Source organism: Lagopus muta, chromosome 1, assembly GCF_023343835.1.
Source record: "Lagopus muta isolate bLagMut1 chromosome 1, bLagMut1 primary, whole genome shotgun sequence".
Classification (NCBI taxonomy): Eukaryota; Metazoa; Chordata; class Aves; order Galliformes; family Phasianidae; genus Lagopus; species Lagopus muta.
In genome coordinates, this window is record NC_064433.1 from 73,784,177 (window position 1) to 73,799,862 (window position 15,686).

The 15,686-nt window shown below is 45.0% G+C and overlaps 1 protein-coding gene across 3 annotated transcripts in view; it reads left to right on the forward strand.

Annotated features, from left to right (window-relative positions):
• Positions 1-3,398: 3,398 nt before the first annotated feature.
• Positions 3,399-15,686, forward strand: part of CD9 (CD9 molecule) — a 29,457-nt gene continuing 17,169 nt past the window's right edge. Inside the window, exon 1 of one of the 3 annotated variants that reach the window (XM_048934575.1) lies at positions 3,399-3,553. In XM_048934575.1, the coding sequence (XP_048790532.1) occupies positions 3,488-3,553 (66 nt within the window). In that variant the 5' untranslated portion in view covers positions 3,399-3,487. Of the gene's footprint in view, positions 3,554-10,034; positions 10,081-15,686 lie in introns of those variants that run through there. The other 2 variants (XM_048934577.1, XM_048934580.1) reach the window with 2 other exon arrangements.

Consider the following 15,686-nt stretch of genomic DNA (forward strand, 5'->3'; position numbering starts at 1 on the left):
ATTTCTTTAACACCTCTAGGGATAGTGACTCCACCACCTTCCTGGGCAGCCTGTACCAGCACCTAACCATTCTTTTGGAGAAGTATTTCCCACCATTTCCTGAATTTCCCCTGGCACAACTTCAAGCCATAACAAAGAATGCCTGCTTTCTAACAATCCAACATGAGTGTCAGAGAGTTTCCTGACAGACTGATTTACAGTATCACTGTTAGCTTGGAAGCACAAATGCACTGGATCTCACTTCTGCATGTAGCTAGAAGAAACTTGTTTGTGATAAACTGCTCTGAGGCTGTGTTGTGGTTTTATGATTTGTGATTGACATTCCACATCATATCTTCATGTAATCCACTGGGAGTTAAAGAGTTAATGCTGCAGTTCTGTGGACTATCCATAGCTCTGGTATCCTGGATACAGAAGAGAAGAATGAACTACAGATCCCAGAAAACTTAATTATTCAATTTCCATTCTCTGTTCAGAGGACTATATAAAACTGGCTGGGAGTCACAAGACAGTCTCATTTTTTGCCCACCTTTGCTTTGTATGTGCCCTGCCTGTCTCACCTGCAGCATTATAGTAAAGCCTTTGGTTTCAGACACTCTCTCATTTTATTTGATTTATTAGCTTCAGTTCCAATTATATTGTATCTCATACCGCTATCATATTTAGTAAATAAATTGTTTCCCTTAGATTGTTGACACTGTTTTCTTTTTTCTCATCTAGGCCCATCTCCTTGCCTTTTTCCCTTCCCCTCTTTCCTTTTTCCTGAGACATGAGACCATGGGTTCTTTCATCTCCTGTCCTGGAATTAGGCCAAACTGGGCCAAACCAAGACAAGCTGTAGCTAAGCACCTTTGCTTTCTGTGAATGACCTTCCTTATCCTAATATATTATTGTCTTCTGCTGTTATATACATGGCCACAGTTCTAAGGGGATAGTGTAGACATTTTGCTGGTCAGACACCACTGGCATGGCATCTGTGGGGAGAAACCTCAATGTGGATGTACTACTGGACAGCCAGCCCTCAGTAACGTGAGAATCTTTCTATTAAATTGACGAATATTAACTTGCCTCTGCATCCTTTCTTCAGTATCGTAAACCTTACACAGAAGTGCTGATGCTTTTCATTACAATTGGCATAGTCAGCAGGACCTGAGGAAAATAATGCTGTCAAGGGAACTGATCTGGGAGAGATTGCAAATCTGCTGGGGGAAAGAAATCCCAAGGTGTAAGTGAAGCTCCACGTGCTATAGAATTATAGAATCCTTAGAGTTGAAGGGGATCTTCAAAGGTCATCTAGTCCAGCTCCCCTGCAATGAACAGGGACATCCACAGCTAGATTATGTTTCCCAGGACCTTATATCCAGACTCACCTTTTGAAAGTCTCCAGGGACAGGGCATCAACCACATCTCTGGGCAACCAATTCCCCTCACCATCCTCACTGTCATAGATTTTTTTCTTACATCTAATCTAAATCTACTCTCTTTAAGCTTGAAGCCATTTCTACTTGTTCTATCACCACAGACTCTGCTGAAGAGTTTTTCCTTCTTTAGATAACTCCTCTCTAGACATTGGAAGGCTGCTATCAGTTTACCTCAGAGCTTTCTTTTCTCCAGGCTCAATCATAAAATCAACAGGGTTGGTGAAGACCTACAGGATCATCCAGTCCAACCATCCACCTATCACCAATAGTTCTCACTTAAACCACATACAATGGAGTGTTTAAAAATGTCCCTTGAACACCACCAGGATTGGTGATTCCACCACCTCCCTGGGTAGCCTACTCCAGCATTTGACCAGTCTTTCAGAAAAGTATTTCCTAAAGTCCAGTCTGAATCTCTCCTGGTGCAACTTGAGGCCGTTCCCTCTAGTTCTATCACCAGTTACACAAGAGAAGAGGCTGACGCCCAGCTCACTACAACCTCCTTCAGGTAGTTATAGAGAGCAGTAAGGTCTCCCCTGAGCCTCCTCTTTTCCAGACTGTGCAATCCCATCTCCCTCAGCCACTCTTCATAAGACTTGTGCTCCAGACCCCTCACCAGTTTCTCTGCCCTTCTCTGAACACGCTCCAGGGCCTCAATGTCTTTCTTATATTGAGGGGCCCAGAACTGAACACAGTACTCACAGTGCAGCCTCACCAGTGCTGAATATAGAGGAATGATCACTTCCCTGCTCCTGCTGGCAGCAAAATTTCTTGGCCGTCTCGGCCAACTGAGCACACTGCTGGCTCATGTTCAGCCAAGAATCAACCAATACGCACTCCTGGGGAACATCACTCATGACTGGTAGCCAGCTGGATTTAACTTGGTTCACCACTAAGTCTTTTCTGTGCTTTCTGTTCTGCTTGGAATTTGAATCTTGATAACTGCCGAACTTCTAATCATGTTCTATTAGAGAGAAATTAATATTGGTAGAACTCAGTTTTCTTTCTTATCAGATTCAGAAGCTTCCCATTAAAATCAATTGGAACATCCCTGAAATTCAATAAGATTTGTATAGCAACTAGGGTGAAATAAGGACATGTATACAACTAGTCAGTATGGATCAGTTGATAGGCATGCACTTATCACACCTGATTTTTTTTTGAACAGTGTGCTTATAACTTTATATAAACATAATTGTATAAGTAAGGCAGAAATGACATTTGCCTCAGCTAGGCTGACACATTAAGTACAACTAAACCCATACTATGCTAAGTGGACACAGTGTTGTTCTGTAGACTGAGAGCCTCTCCACTTGTTGCTAGGTACAGTTTTATCAAACAGCGTTTCAAGGTACATTTGAATCTGAGGATCAGGATGTCTCAGGAGCAGAGGCAAGCAAACTATGCATTCAGAGCAGCACAGAGTGTTATGAATTTTGTTTAACATACCCACACACACACAGGCATCCATTTTAGATAATCCCAGTAAGTGTCAAGCAGAAACTCCCTAAGTAAGTGCACTGTAACTTATGGACACTTGAGAGATGGCAAACTCCCAAAAAGCAGAGAGAAGGAGCATACTGGCAGTGGATCCTATAGGTAGGGCCAGCAGACCATCCCCTGCCAGCCTCTCTCCCGTTTTTATTCTCCCCAGGATCTGCAGGGCTTTTATCACTTGCACATAGTACCCGCATGGCCAACGCATGATACAGAGCCCAAGTGGGACACCTGCTTGCAAAACAAGGTTCCCGACACATCGAGGTAGTGTGAAACTGCCGTGCACAACGGCAGCCAGGTAGTAGCGCACCCTCTCCTCTGCCCGTCCTGGGAAAGCCCGCCCCCCCCTCCTTCCCCCTGGCCCCCGGAGCCCCGGGGCTGCGGCAGGTGCAGGCAGCAAGAGACATTGAGCCTGGGCGTGGACAAGGGAGGGGAGAAGGCCGGGCTGGAGGGGCTGGAGACAGTAGGCGGGCAGGGACTTGACGGGGCAGTACTTAAGGAGTGGTGCGTGCCAAAGCTGTTCTTTGTGTGCTTGTCCTTACGTCTACTCGTTGCTATACCTCAGCAGGATGCCTGTCAAAGGAGGCACTAAGTGCATCAAATATTTGCTCTTTGGCTTCAACTTCATATTCTGGGTAAGAGACCCGTGCCTGAATTCGGGAGGGGACCCTCTCTAGCGCTTCCCCGACGGGACCTCACCCGGGAGGGAGCTGAGATCTGCTCTGACCGCTCAGAGTGGGAGCGGGAGCGGCAGCGGTTGTTGCAGTTTGCTTGTTTTGGGATTTGTTTCTTCCTAGTTCTTTTTCCCCTGCCCATAGAGGAGACACGCTGTGCTCTCTCCTCTGTCCCGTCGAAGCCTCTACGGGTCGGGAGCGTCTGCCCCGCCCTCGTCGAGCCGGTATTACAGGGCTCCTGGAGTAGGGGCCACAGCCGCGCTGCTCTCCCTGGAGCCCGTCCTGATTCGCCGGTTTAGAAACGGCCGGAAGCGTTCACGAGAGCCCTGCAACTAAGTGCTGAGGAAGGGTTGGGGCCGTCCGTGCTCGGGAGCGGGGCACAGTCGGGTGCGGCCTTCAGAGATTTCTTGTGCTGTCAGGAGGAGCCTGAGTAGAACTCACAGCCAGCTCATGTTTTCTTTTTAGGGTTTTTTTTTGTTTGTTTTGTTTTGTTTTGTTTAGAGCTATAGTTGGAAAAGACAGGCTGCATATCCTACTTGTGTTACTGTGTGATGCAACTGGATGGGAAGGCAGCTTTCCCAACACTGTACCACGAAGCTGCTCTTCTTGGCAGTATGGAGGCTGTTTTGGTGTGTAGACTATTGGGGGTACTGAATTAAATCCTTGCAAGGTAGCATTTGAAGTCACTGTTGTCTTATGCATTAACTTTTCTTGGTGGGACCCCTGGGTAAAGCCAGAGCTTCTGCATCAGATCTTTGAGGCAGTGCCTCCTAAAGAAAAGCCTAAAATGATTCAATATGTAGTAGCATAGAACAAGTAGGAGTTGTATCTCTAGCATGGCTTTGGGTACAAATACCTCATGTGTACAGCAGTATTGAGAAGCATGACGTACCTTATGTTCAAGCTGCTGAAAGGACATCTGAATTTATTGGTGTTTGCCTTCTGGGAAAAGTATAGAGGAAACACAGTGTGACTTCCTGTGTGCTGGATGTATAAGTGTGAGGGTAAAGGGAATTTGTTTGAGAAGCAATTCTTCCTTATTTCAAATAAAAAAACAAATTTTCTCTGCTGTCTGCTGCTGCAGAGAACTGCACGTGTGACATTTTTATGCTTATCGCCCTCTGAAGAGGAGAAAATAAATTAGAATTTTATAAAGAAAGCAATTCTATGATCAACTGTAGTACTACACATGGAATAGCTATAGATCCAGTGTTAATGCCATAATCGTTCTGATCTCTTAAAAACAGGTTTCAGTACAGCTTAAAACAAAGAGTTCAGAGGCTGCAATTAAGGGAAATCAAGGGAATTTATGCAGAAGAAGGTTATAGTGGCAAGATAAAGAAAATCCTAGACTGTTTAGGATAGTGAGGAGGGAGTTTAGTTTGGAGGCATATAATTGCTAAAAAAGGAGCTGAACTGCATATTAGCTGAAGCCCCTGAATCAGTGAGCTGCTAAACTTCCTGTTGAGTCATGAAAAAAGGTTGATGCCTTCTTTGTCTAATGCAGCCCTGCTGAAAAATACCTGGGAGTATTAGTAGATGGAAAGCTGGGTATGCATTAGCAATGCACCCTTGCAGCCGGAAAACTAACTGTACCCTTGGCTACACTTCTTTTGATGCAGACAGTAGGTCAATGGAGATGATCCTGCCCGTCTACTCTGTGCTGGAGTAATGCATCCAGATGTGGAGTTCTCAGTGCAGGAGTGGTGGGTGAAGGAAATGCTTCTGGCCTGCAGAATCATGTGCTGACACTGCATATGCCTAGGGAACTCTTGCAGTGAAGCATCTGCAACCCTAAAAGGCAGAATGGCCTTTCCAAGGGTAATAATGATCCAAACATGGGAAAAGGATGGGTAAAGGTCCTGTAAGAGAAGAATTTGAGAGAGATCTTAGAATGGCTTGAGTTGGGAGGGATCTTAAAGATCATCTAGTTCCAACACTTCCTACTGTAGGCAACTCTGTCACCTGCAAGATTATGCATCCCAGGACTCCATCCAATTTGGCCTTGAGTACCTCCTGGGATGGGGCATTCGTGACTTCTCTAGGCAACATTTAAGAAAGTCTTTCCATAGTCATCTTATCTTTCTGGAGGTGAAAAATCGGACTGTGCATAAATAAGTGCCATTTTTATACCAAACCTGGAAGTCTGATCAAATGTTTGGCTGTGAGACACAGAGGATGGAAGGAATGCCCGTTATAGGGACCTCAACAGACACAAAGTGTGGGTCTAGGTAAACCTAATGAGGTTCAACACAGCAAAGTGCAGAGTTTTGCACTTGGGACTGAGGAATCCCAGGCATCCATACAGACTGGAAGGAGCAGTCCTTCCAGACAGCAGCCCTGCAGAAGAGGACCCGGGGGTCCTGATGGATGAAAAACTTAACATGAGCCAGCAGCGTGCTCTTGCAGCTCAGAAAGCAAATGGTATCCTGGGCTCCATCAGAAGAGGGTTGGCCAACAGAAACAGGGAATTGACTGTTCCTCTCTACTCCACCCTTGCGAGGCCCCATCTGGACTACTGTGTCCAAGTGTGGAGCCCCCAGTACCAGAAAGACAGAACTGTTAGAGAGGGTCCAGAGGAGAGCCACAAATATGATCAGGGGACTAGAGCACCTCCCCTACGAGCACAGGCTGAGGGAGCTGGGCTTGTTCAGCCTGGAGAAAAGAAGGCTGCAGGGTGACCTCATTGCAGCCTTTCAATACCTAAAGGGAGCCTACAAATAAGAGGGGAATCAAGTCTTTGAAAGCGTTGATACTGCAGGACAAGGGGAAATGTTTTTAAGTTGAGGGAGGGGTTGGGGAGATTTAGGTTGGATGTCAGGGGCAAATTCTTTACAGAGAGAGTGGTAAGGTACTGGAACAGGCTGCCCAGAGAGGTTGTGGATACCCTGTCCTTGGAGGTGTTCAAGGCCGGATTGGATGGAGCCCCGGGCAGCCTGGTCTAGTATTGGCAGCCTTGCTGTGGCAGGGGGGTTGCAGATTCATGATCCTTGAGGTCCCTTCCAAGCTGGGCCATTCTGTGATCCCCAAGAGGAGTAAAAAAGCCTTTGCTTTATTCTACATAGCCCAAAGTTCTGGCATTCTGTTGTCCAAGAGCTACTTAACATTGTCCGCATTGCTATAGTTAGAGCCAGTGTGCCTCCTGAACCAGCAGAAAGTGCAGATTGCTTGAAGTGTGATGAAGTTCATATTTATTTTTAAAACAGTTGTCCTCAAAAGGACAAGTGAAGAATTTAAATGGCCTGCAACAAACGTACAGATATGCACAAACGGTATATTAAGTGACATATTATCTCTCTTCAAAAGAGATTTGAGAGAGAACAAGAGGAGACAATAAGGGTGTCAGGGGTTACTAAGACCAAAAGTGGGAAACAGAGTTGAAGCTGTTTTCCAAGAAGATAAATGCCTATAAATGCTGGCAAGCCAAGTAAAAATGCAGTAAGGCAAGCTGGAATTGAGCTTTACAGTAACTTGCAAAATAAATAAATAAATAAATCCAAATAATTTACTCCCTCTTTAGAGGCACTAGGACCAGGAGGCCTTCCAGAGTCCTTAAATGCAGTAGCCAATCCAGGTGTAAGCAGGTTAGTAGGAAGATACTGCAAAACTTGACTTTGCTTGGCATGTTTGAGGAACACGTGGGATGTCCTGTGGAATAACCTGTCCGTGACACCATATCCATCTTGGGATTAATCTCCTGATGGAAGAGTAGTGAAATAACAATAAAAAATGCTGACTAAAAACTTGCCAGAGTCATAACAGTTATTTCAGAACTATAAATAAATGTGCTGTGCTTAGGTAAAACCTCTGGCTTACTGCTCACCTTAGGGACAGGGAACTGGAGTGCAGTAGACATTATTTACAGCTCCTATAAAAATAGAATAGTGGCATATATGGTGCCTCTGGAATAGACTGAGAAGATTCTCTTTATAAAAAGTTGGTGTACAGATGGAGATGTGATGTTATGCAACAAAGAATGGCTACTGTAAGGAATTTAAGATGCAGTTTGCTTTGAAGCCTTCAAAAGCCTGAATGCTGGAGGAGGAGTGAATGCATATTACTACTAGTTTACTTTTTGTATGTCCCCTAGAAGTTTAAGGGCTCTTTGGGGATGCTAAGCAGTCCTGGAGTGACTTACCAGCATGATGCCTATTAACAAGAACTGTCAGAAGGAGGATCTGGGGAACTTACAAGCCTGTAAGCATGATTTCGGTATTGGATAAGGTCGTGAAGCAGATTATGTGTGTTCCCATGGCAAGTGCAGACAACTGGGGAATTTGGTCATGGATTTGTGAAAGACAGATCCTGCTTGACCAACCGGATCTCCTTCTGTGACCAGGTAACCAACCTAGCAGATGAGGGAAAGGTTGTAAATTTAGTCTACCTAGACTTTAGTAAAGCTTTTGACTGTCTCCCACAGCATTCCCTTGGAGAAGCTGTCTGCCTGTGGATTGGATAAGTGTACTCTTTGCTGTTTAAGAAAAAGTAAAAAATAAAAATACCAGCTGAGCCCAGAATGGGATGGAGTTAAATCCAGTTGGTATCTGGTCACTAGTAGTGTTCCCCAAAGATCAGTACTGGGGCTAGTCCTCTTTATTGATGATCTGGATAAGGGGATTGAGTGCACCTTCAGTAAGATTGCAAATGGCACCAAGATGGGAGGAAGTGTTTATCTGGGGTAGGAAGGCCCTATGGAGGTGTCTGAATAGGCTGTATTGATAGTCTGAGATCAGTTGCTTCAACTAGACCAAGTTCTGGGTCCTGCACTTCAATCACAACAACACAGTGCTGCGGAGTATTGGGGAAGCTGCATGGAGAAAAAAATGAGAGTGCTACTCAACAGGTGGCTGAACATGAGTCACCACTGGGCCCAGGTTGTCAACAAGGTCAATGGCATTGTGTCTTGTGTTAAACACAGCACAGTTAGTAAAACTGGGGAGGTGATGTCTGTCTATACTCAGCACTGGTGAGGCTGTGAATCTAGTACTGCATTCAGTTTTGGGCCTTTGATTCAAGTTCAGTATTTGGAGAAATTTCTCAAATGTGGTGAGATTGGAACAAGCTGCCCAAGTAAGTGGTAGAGTCACCATCCTTGGAAGAAAAGGGTAGATGTGGCACTCAAGGACATGATTTAGTGGATGTGGTGGTGATGGGCTGACTGTTGGATTACATCATCTTGGAGGTCTTTCCAACCTTAATGATTCTATTATTCTTTTCCAGTAGAACTATCTCCATCTTTGCATAGCCTCTACTGCTCAACATGTGAATTGGGAGATCAGTCTGGGGAAATAACACTGCCTGCCCTGCTTTGTTCTGATGCCCTTCCCAGAAAGCACACACATGGGATACTCAGCTAGATTCTGAGCATAGCCAATTTGATAACTTTTATTTCTTCTTTTTTTTCTTGCTGTTTTGATCAATGTACTCCTACCTGGACTTGCACACTGCTATTCTGTCATATCAACACTGGCTGTATCATACTTAGTAATAAAAACCATACCAGTTCCTTTTTTTTTTTTTTTTTAAAGTTCGAGATGGTGTGGGGAAGGGAGATGTAGAGGTTTGTAAACAACTAATAGATTTTCACAGCTTGAGTCTGGCAAGAAAATGGTGGAAACTTCCCATAATGTGCCTTAAACCTGAGTGGTGTTCACTTTGCTCTGAACAACCTTAGTCTGAGCGTATGCCGATTACCTCAATCTGTGTTATGAATTATTGTTCCCACTGAGCTTCCATAGCTTGCTGGGCTGACATGGGGCAGGTGGCAAATAAATGTGAGACAGCTCCTAGTGCGACTGTGTGTACGGTCTTGCACCTGCATGCTATCCCACTGGCTTTCCCTTCCTGAACAGAAGTCAGGGCTTGCATCATTAAGCTTAAATGCCTGTTTTTTCCCTGGTGAATTTCCTGGCATACAAAGATGTCTTCTGCTAATGTTTACAACTTAATGTGTTTATAACCATGGAAGTTTTACAGTATATGCTCAGAGTTCATGCAGTCTTTGCAAGGATTCACTTTCTTGCTCCTTTCTACAGCAAGGCAACTGTCCTGACCAGGTTTTCTACTTGGAATCTTTCAGTTATAAACAAGTCCTTTACTCTAGAAGATCTCCTTTTAAAGCAAGATTAGTTGGATCAGGCTTGGAGAGCTCTTCTTTGATAATTTGGAGTTTATCTGTGACTTTATTCTGGGCCACAATCCTGCTGTTTATATTGCTCTTGAGACAGCCAGATCAGTGTTTTGATTTTGCTGTTCAAAGAAAATGTATAGGAACTGCTGAATCACTGCCGGAATCTCTGATTAATCACCTGAGGCAAGCAATGAGTCAGCCATAGGAGCACAGGTGAAGGCAATTCAGCTGTGATGCCAGAAGGCACGGAGCCTGGCTCCACCTCTCCTAGACCCATTTAAGAGCTGACTACCAGTGGGGAAGGATCTCTTTTGGAGATCCACTCCACTGGAGTTTTCCACATGAGCCCAGGATACAGGTGAGTGTACCTATCATTTCTGTTTCCTGCTTTGGTGTAACAACTACATAGCCAAACTCGCTGCTATACCGTAACATCTGTATATTCATTAATTGTACACCAGGTAAGCAAAATATACTAACTTTACATTGTGTCCTTCCTATGGAATTTCTTTAAATGGTTCAAGGGGGAGGACGTTACGCCCCCCTAGATAAAATGATTCCACGGCAGATCCCAGGATTTGTGGGATCTCCCTATTATGAATTAGCAGTTAACATTGAAAAATGGGGTCCCTTATGTGTTGTGACTTAGCAAAGATATACTAATGATGAAAGAAAGACAATTGCTGCTTCCATGATGGCATGGTTGCTATTAAATGCTTTAAATCATGCAGAAATTAGAAGTAATACTTTAGAGAATGAACACCAACTTTTGAAAGACCATATCGAAAAGTTAGAGCAAGAACTTAGCGTACTAGAAGGGAAGAAACCAATTCTGTGTCTTCTATTAGGTCAAGTTCATAACATTCCAATAGACGATGACCAGACTCCTGAATCAATAGACTTAATTGATCAGGAAAATAAAAATCTAAATTAAATCTCAAATCTGATTTTGGCAGATCCACTAGAACTCTGTCCTGTCATAACTTAGAAAGCAAAAAAATGTACGGGACAGACTAGCAGGGGTACTACCTGATCAGTGGCCTCCTGCCCAGACTCACTTGCACATAACAGCTGTATGCAGCAACAGAATTGATGGATTTAGTACCGCAGTTTTGGCAGAAGCCTAGAGAAAGTGCGCCAGCCTGGTTATTAAGACTGTGGGATTCTGGAGCAGAAAGTATTATGGTGAATGGCCCAGAAATAGCCAAGTTGGCCACCATGACTATCCATCCTGCTCTCAGGCAGAGGTTATATGTGGGTAACAAATATCCTAATGAAAACCATTCTAAAATAGAATGGTTAATGGTGGCCTGCTGTATGGTAAGGCCAAATAAATCTGGTATACCTCTACATACAGGGATGTGGTCCTCCATGGAGGATTTTCAAAATCATATCCGTGAACTAGGCATAAGGGAAGCAATTTATGAAGACACATTTGATGGCCTTGATATGGTCAAATTTTCAGCAGGAATGAGAAACTTAATTCTACAGCAAGCTCCCTCTCATTTATATGGTACTTGTAAAATCAATGAAAATTAAGATGTTATAATTACAAAATAAACAAGACAGTTAGGCAAAGCAGATTGTGATAACAAAAAGAGAACAGATAGAAAGCTTACCCCTATCCTGGACTCACTTACAAAACTCCAGCAGAGCAGATCTCTAGAAGAGATCCTTCCCTACTGGTAGCCAGCTCTTAAATAGGTCTAGGAGAGGTGGAGCCAGACTCCACCCCTTCCAGCAGCACAGGTGAATTGCCTTCACCTGTGCTCCTCTGGCTGACTCATTGCTCGACTCAGGTGATCAATCCATTCAGGCCATGACTCAGCAGTTCCCATACAGTACTTTCATCTCTACATCAAATCCCCTGTGGCCTCAGAAGCAGTAGTCCAGCAGGCTGCCCAGTTAGTGGCTGACCTAGGAGAAACAGAACGTCTGCGGACCATGCACAACGTTTAGACATTAGAAGAAGCCGAGGTCCTGCTGGTGACTAAAACCAAGATGCTGGCTACTTGAGCTCCTTGATCGGGACCCATAAGGGTTTCCTGAAAACAAATGTTTAATGATTTAATTTGGGTTGGGGTCCAATTTGCTAAGATTGGCCGCCAGCCCAACCATGTCCTTCTCCAGCTTTGAAGACAACTAAAGGATAATCAAAAATTTCAGAGCTACCCTAAGAAACCAAGGGTAAGGGTTATAGAGAAAATACCAATAACAACATGGAACCTAGAAAATTTCATTGTTCATAGCAGGAAAAAAAAAAAAAGCTGCCTCAGGTGTCTCAGGCCATGATGCCTGAGCCACCGGAAGCAAAAGAATTGGCCCTAGCACAATTCATGGCATGACGAGGGATGTTAGTCCCCCTAGGGCCTCCAGATGGGACCAGAGGCCCTATGTAGAATTAACTATTTGTTGGTCCCGAAAAAATATTCAGAGTTATGGCATTAGTGGACACCGGAGCAGAAACATCAACTATCTACGGAGTTACAACCAGATTTGATAGAGACAGAGTGACGATTGGTGGTTTTGGGAGACAGACTATTCCTGTCACCCAAACGTGGTTAAAATTGGGGGTTGGGCATCTCCCGCCTCAGGAGTATAAGGTGTCTATTGCCCCAGTTCAGGAATACATCTTGAGAATAGATATTCTATGGGGTGTGGCCCTCCAGACAACTGAGGGAAAGTTCAGACTTTGACAGAGTTGTATCAGTATCCAGGAGGTGCAGGTAATATTAAGAGGCCATGTGAAACATGGGCCTATTTACCTGCTGAAACTGCACCGGATTACTAAAGTATGACAGTATAGATTCCTGGGTGGGCAAGATGAAAGATCGAAAATGGTGCATGAATTAGAAAAAGTGGGCATTATAAGACCTGCACACAGCCCATATAACTCCCTCTTATGGCCAGTGCGTAAGTTGGATGGCACGTGGAGAATGACAGTGGATTACAGAGAATTAAATAAGGTCACGCTGCCTATTCATGCGGCTGTACCCAATATTGCCTACCTATTAGACACATTGAGTAGAGAGATAAAAACCTATCATTGTGTCCTAGATTCAGCAAATGCATTCTTCAGTATCCCAATGGCTGAGGAATCACAAGATCAGTTTGCGTTTACATGGGGAGGCAGGCAGTGGACCTTTCAGGTCCTGCCACAGGGGTAGGTGCATTCACCAACATATTGTCATAATCTAGTGGCACATGACCTGGCTGATTGGAAAAAATCTGATTATGTTAATTTATATCATTATATTGATGATCTCCTGCTGACATCTGACTCACTGGAGGCAATAGGGCATGCGGCAGATTCATCAACTGCCTATTTACAACAGAGGGGATGGGCTATAAATCCCCGAAAGGTGCAAGGTCCAGGCCTGTCCATAAAATTCCTGGGGCTGGTTTGGTCAGGAAAGACCAAAGTACTACCCAGTGCTGTCATAGGTAAGGTTCAGGTGTTCCCAGTCCCTGCATCATCAAAGCAGCTGCAAGAGTTTTGAGATATATTGGGTTATTGGCATTCCTTTATACCTCACCTAGCATAGCTGCTGAGGCTGCTCGCTGTACAGACTCTCAAAAAAGGGGGGAAATTGATTGGGGGAAAACAGAACAGGATGCTTTCCAACAGGCAAAACTTGCAGTTAAACAGGCCCAGGCATTGGGTATATTTGATTCTACCCTCCCAGCTGATTTAGACATTCACTCAAGATGGCTTTGGTTGAGGCCTGTGGCAATGCCAGAGTTCTGTTTGGACCCCCATTGGTTTCTGATCTCGGGTCTGGCATGGGGCAGAAGAAAGATTCAGTATGGTTGAAAATCAGATATTGGCTGCCTATTCGTCATTACAGGCAGTAGAGCCAATAGCTCAAATGGCTGAAGTATTACTTAAGACCACTCTGCCGATTCAGGGTTGGGTGAAAGATCTGACCCACCTTCCTAAGACAGGGATGGCCCAAGCACAGACAGAGGCACGTTGGGTCACCTATCTCAGCCAGAGGAGAAGTCTGTCTTCATCACCCTTGAAAGAAGAACTTCAGAAGATCATATGCCCAGTGACATATCATAGTGATGCACCATAAGAAACATTGGTCGCTCCACCAGAAAAGAGTCCCATTCAGGAGGGAAAATATCCTATCCCTGAAGATGCCTGGTACACAGATGGGTCCAGCAAGGCCAACCCGAGCAAGTGGAGAGAAATAGCATATCATCCTTCCATTGAGACAATCTGGTTTGACAAGGGGGATGGTCAGAGCAGCCAATGGGCAGAACTGCGAGCCATGTGGATGGTTATAACCAAGGAACCCGGTGATGGTATTCTGAACATCTGCACAGATAGTTGTGCTGTGTACTGGGGTCTCACATTTTGGATTGCACAGTGGGCCATCCAGGAATAGACTATCCACGCCTGACCAATCTAAGGAAAATACATGTGGTTAGATATATGGAGTACAGTCAAACACAGGACTGTACGTGTCTACCACATTTCTGGTCACCAGCCCCTACAGTCACTGGGAAATGATGAAGCGACGCTGGCCTGAGTTTGATGGATTGAGAATTCACCATCTGAGAACATTGCCTGTTGGTTACATCAGAAGCTATGGCATGTGGGACAAAAGACAATGTGGGCAGCTTCTAAAGCATGGCAACTGCCCATACAGCTACCGGACATCGTCCAGGCAAGCCGGGATTGCAGTGCTTGCTCTAAGATGAGACCAAGATCATTGCCTGAAACAACAGCCCATCTTGCTAGAGGACACTATCCTCTCAAGCGATGGCAGGTCGATTACATTGGACCCATTCCTCGGTCTGAGGGGGCGAGATACGCCCTGACCTGCGTCAACACTGCCGGTGGGCTACTGCAGGCCTATCCAGTACCAAAAGCAAACCAGGCATATACCATCAAGGCACTCACTAAACTGATGTCTGCCTACAGGATGCCTTAAGATATTGAGAGTAACCAAGGGACTCATTTTACTGGTGCAACGATACAGCTCTGGGCAGAAGAAAATAAGATTGAATGGTGATTCTACCTGCCATATAATCCAATGGGGGCAGGCCTCGTGGAATGTTATAATAATATTCTTAAGGCTGCCCTGAAGACAGACTCCCAGTCCCTGCAGGGGTGGACGAAAAGACTGTATGAAACCTTGCAGGACCTGAATGAAAGACCCTGAGATGGCAGACCCAGTGCCCTGAGAATGTTGCAGACAACATGGGCCACCATGCTTAGGATCCAAATTATGGGCACTGATCATCAGGTAAGACCCCAGATTGGTAATGAAAATAGTCTTCTGCTCCCTGACCCTGAGAATTTAGATCCAGGCACCCATAGAATAAAATGGCCTTGGAAGGTGCAGGTAGGACCCAAGTGGTGTGGCCTACTTGCACCTTGGGGGAGATTGTTGGAGGCGGGAGGCTTAGTAGTCCCTCCAGTAATAGGTACATGGCCTACTTTTGTGGTCAACACTCAGATCTTCATTGCTAAAGGGACTCCCATCATGTCCCAGTGGCAGATCAGGACACCCCCTTTGGTGCTTGATAGTTATGCAGCTGCAGACATCTGGCCAGAGTATGTGCTACAGGCGGCGAGGACATGCCCTAGTACAAGCTGAAGTGTTGACCCAGGATAGAAATACAGCCTGTATCTTGCCCTGGAGAGCAGACCTCCCCTCTTGGTACCTCTGAAACATCTGTATTACTCCCCGTGAGTCTTTGAGCTTTCAGGATCACTGGAAGGATCAGAATGCCATCAAAGCATTCCAGTGTTACTGTCAGATCATGTGCAACACCTGGTGATGGTCTACATGGGACTGATGGAACATAGGATGGACCTGCACCTCATGACTGCATGCCTCCAGTAACATCATCAAGCACTGGCCCATGAAAGAATATCAATGTTCACTAATCGTCACTCATCTTGAATTTTAACAACGTGCGTCGTGATGGAAATTTAAAAGCGTCACG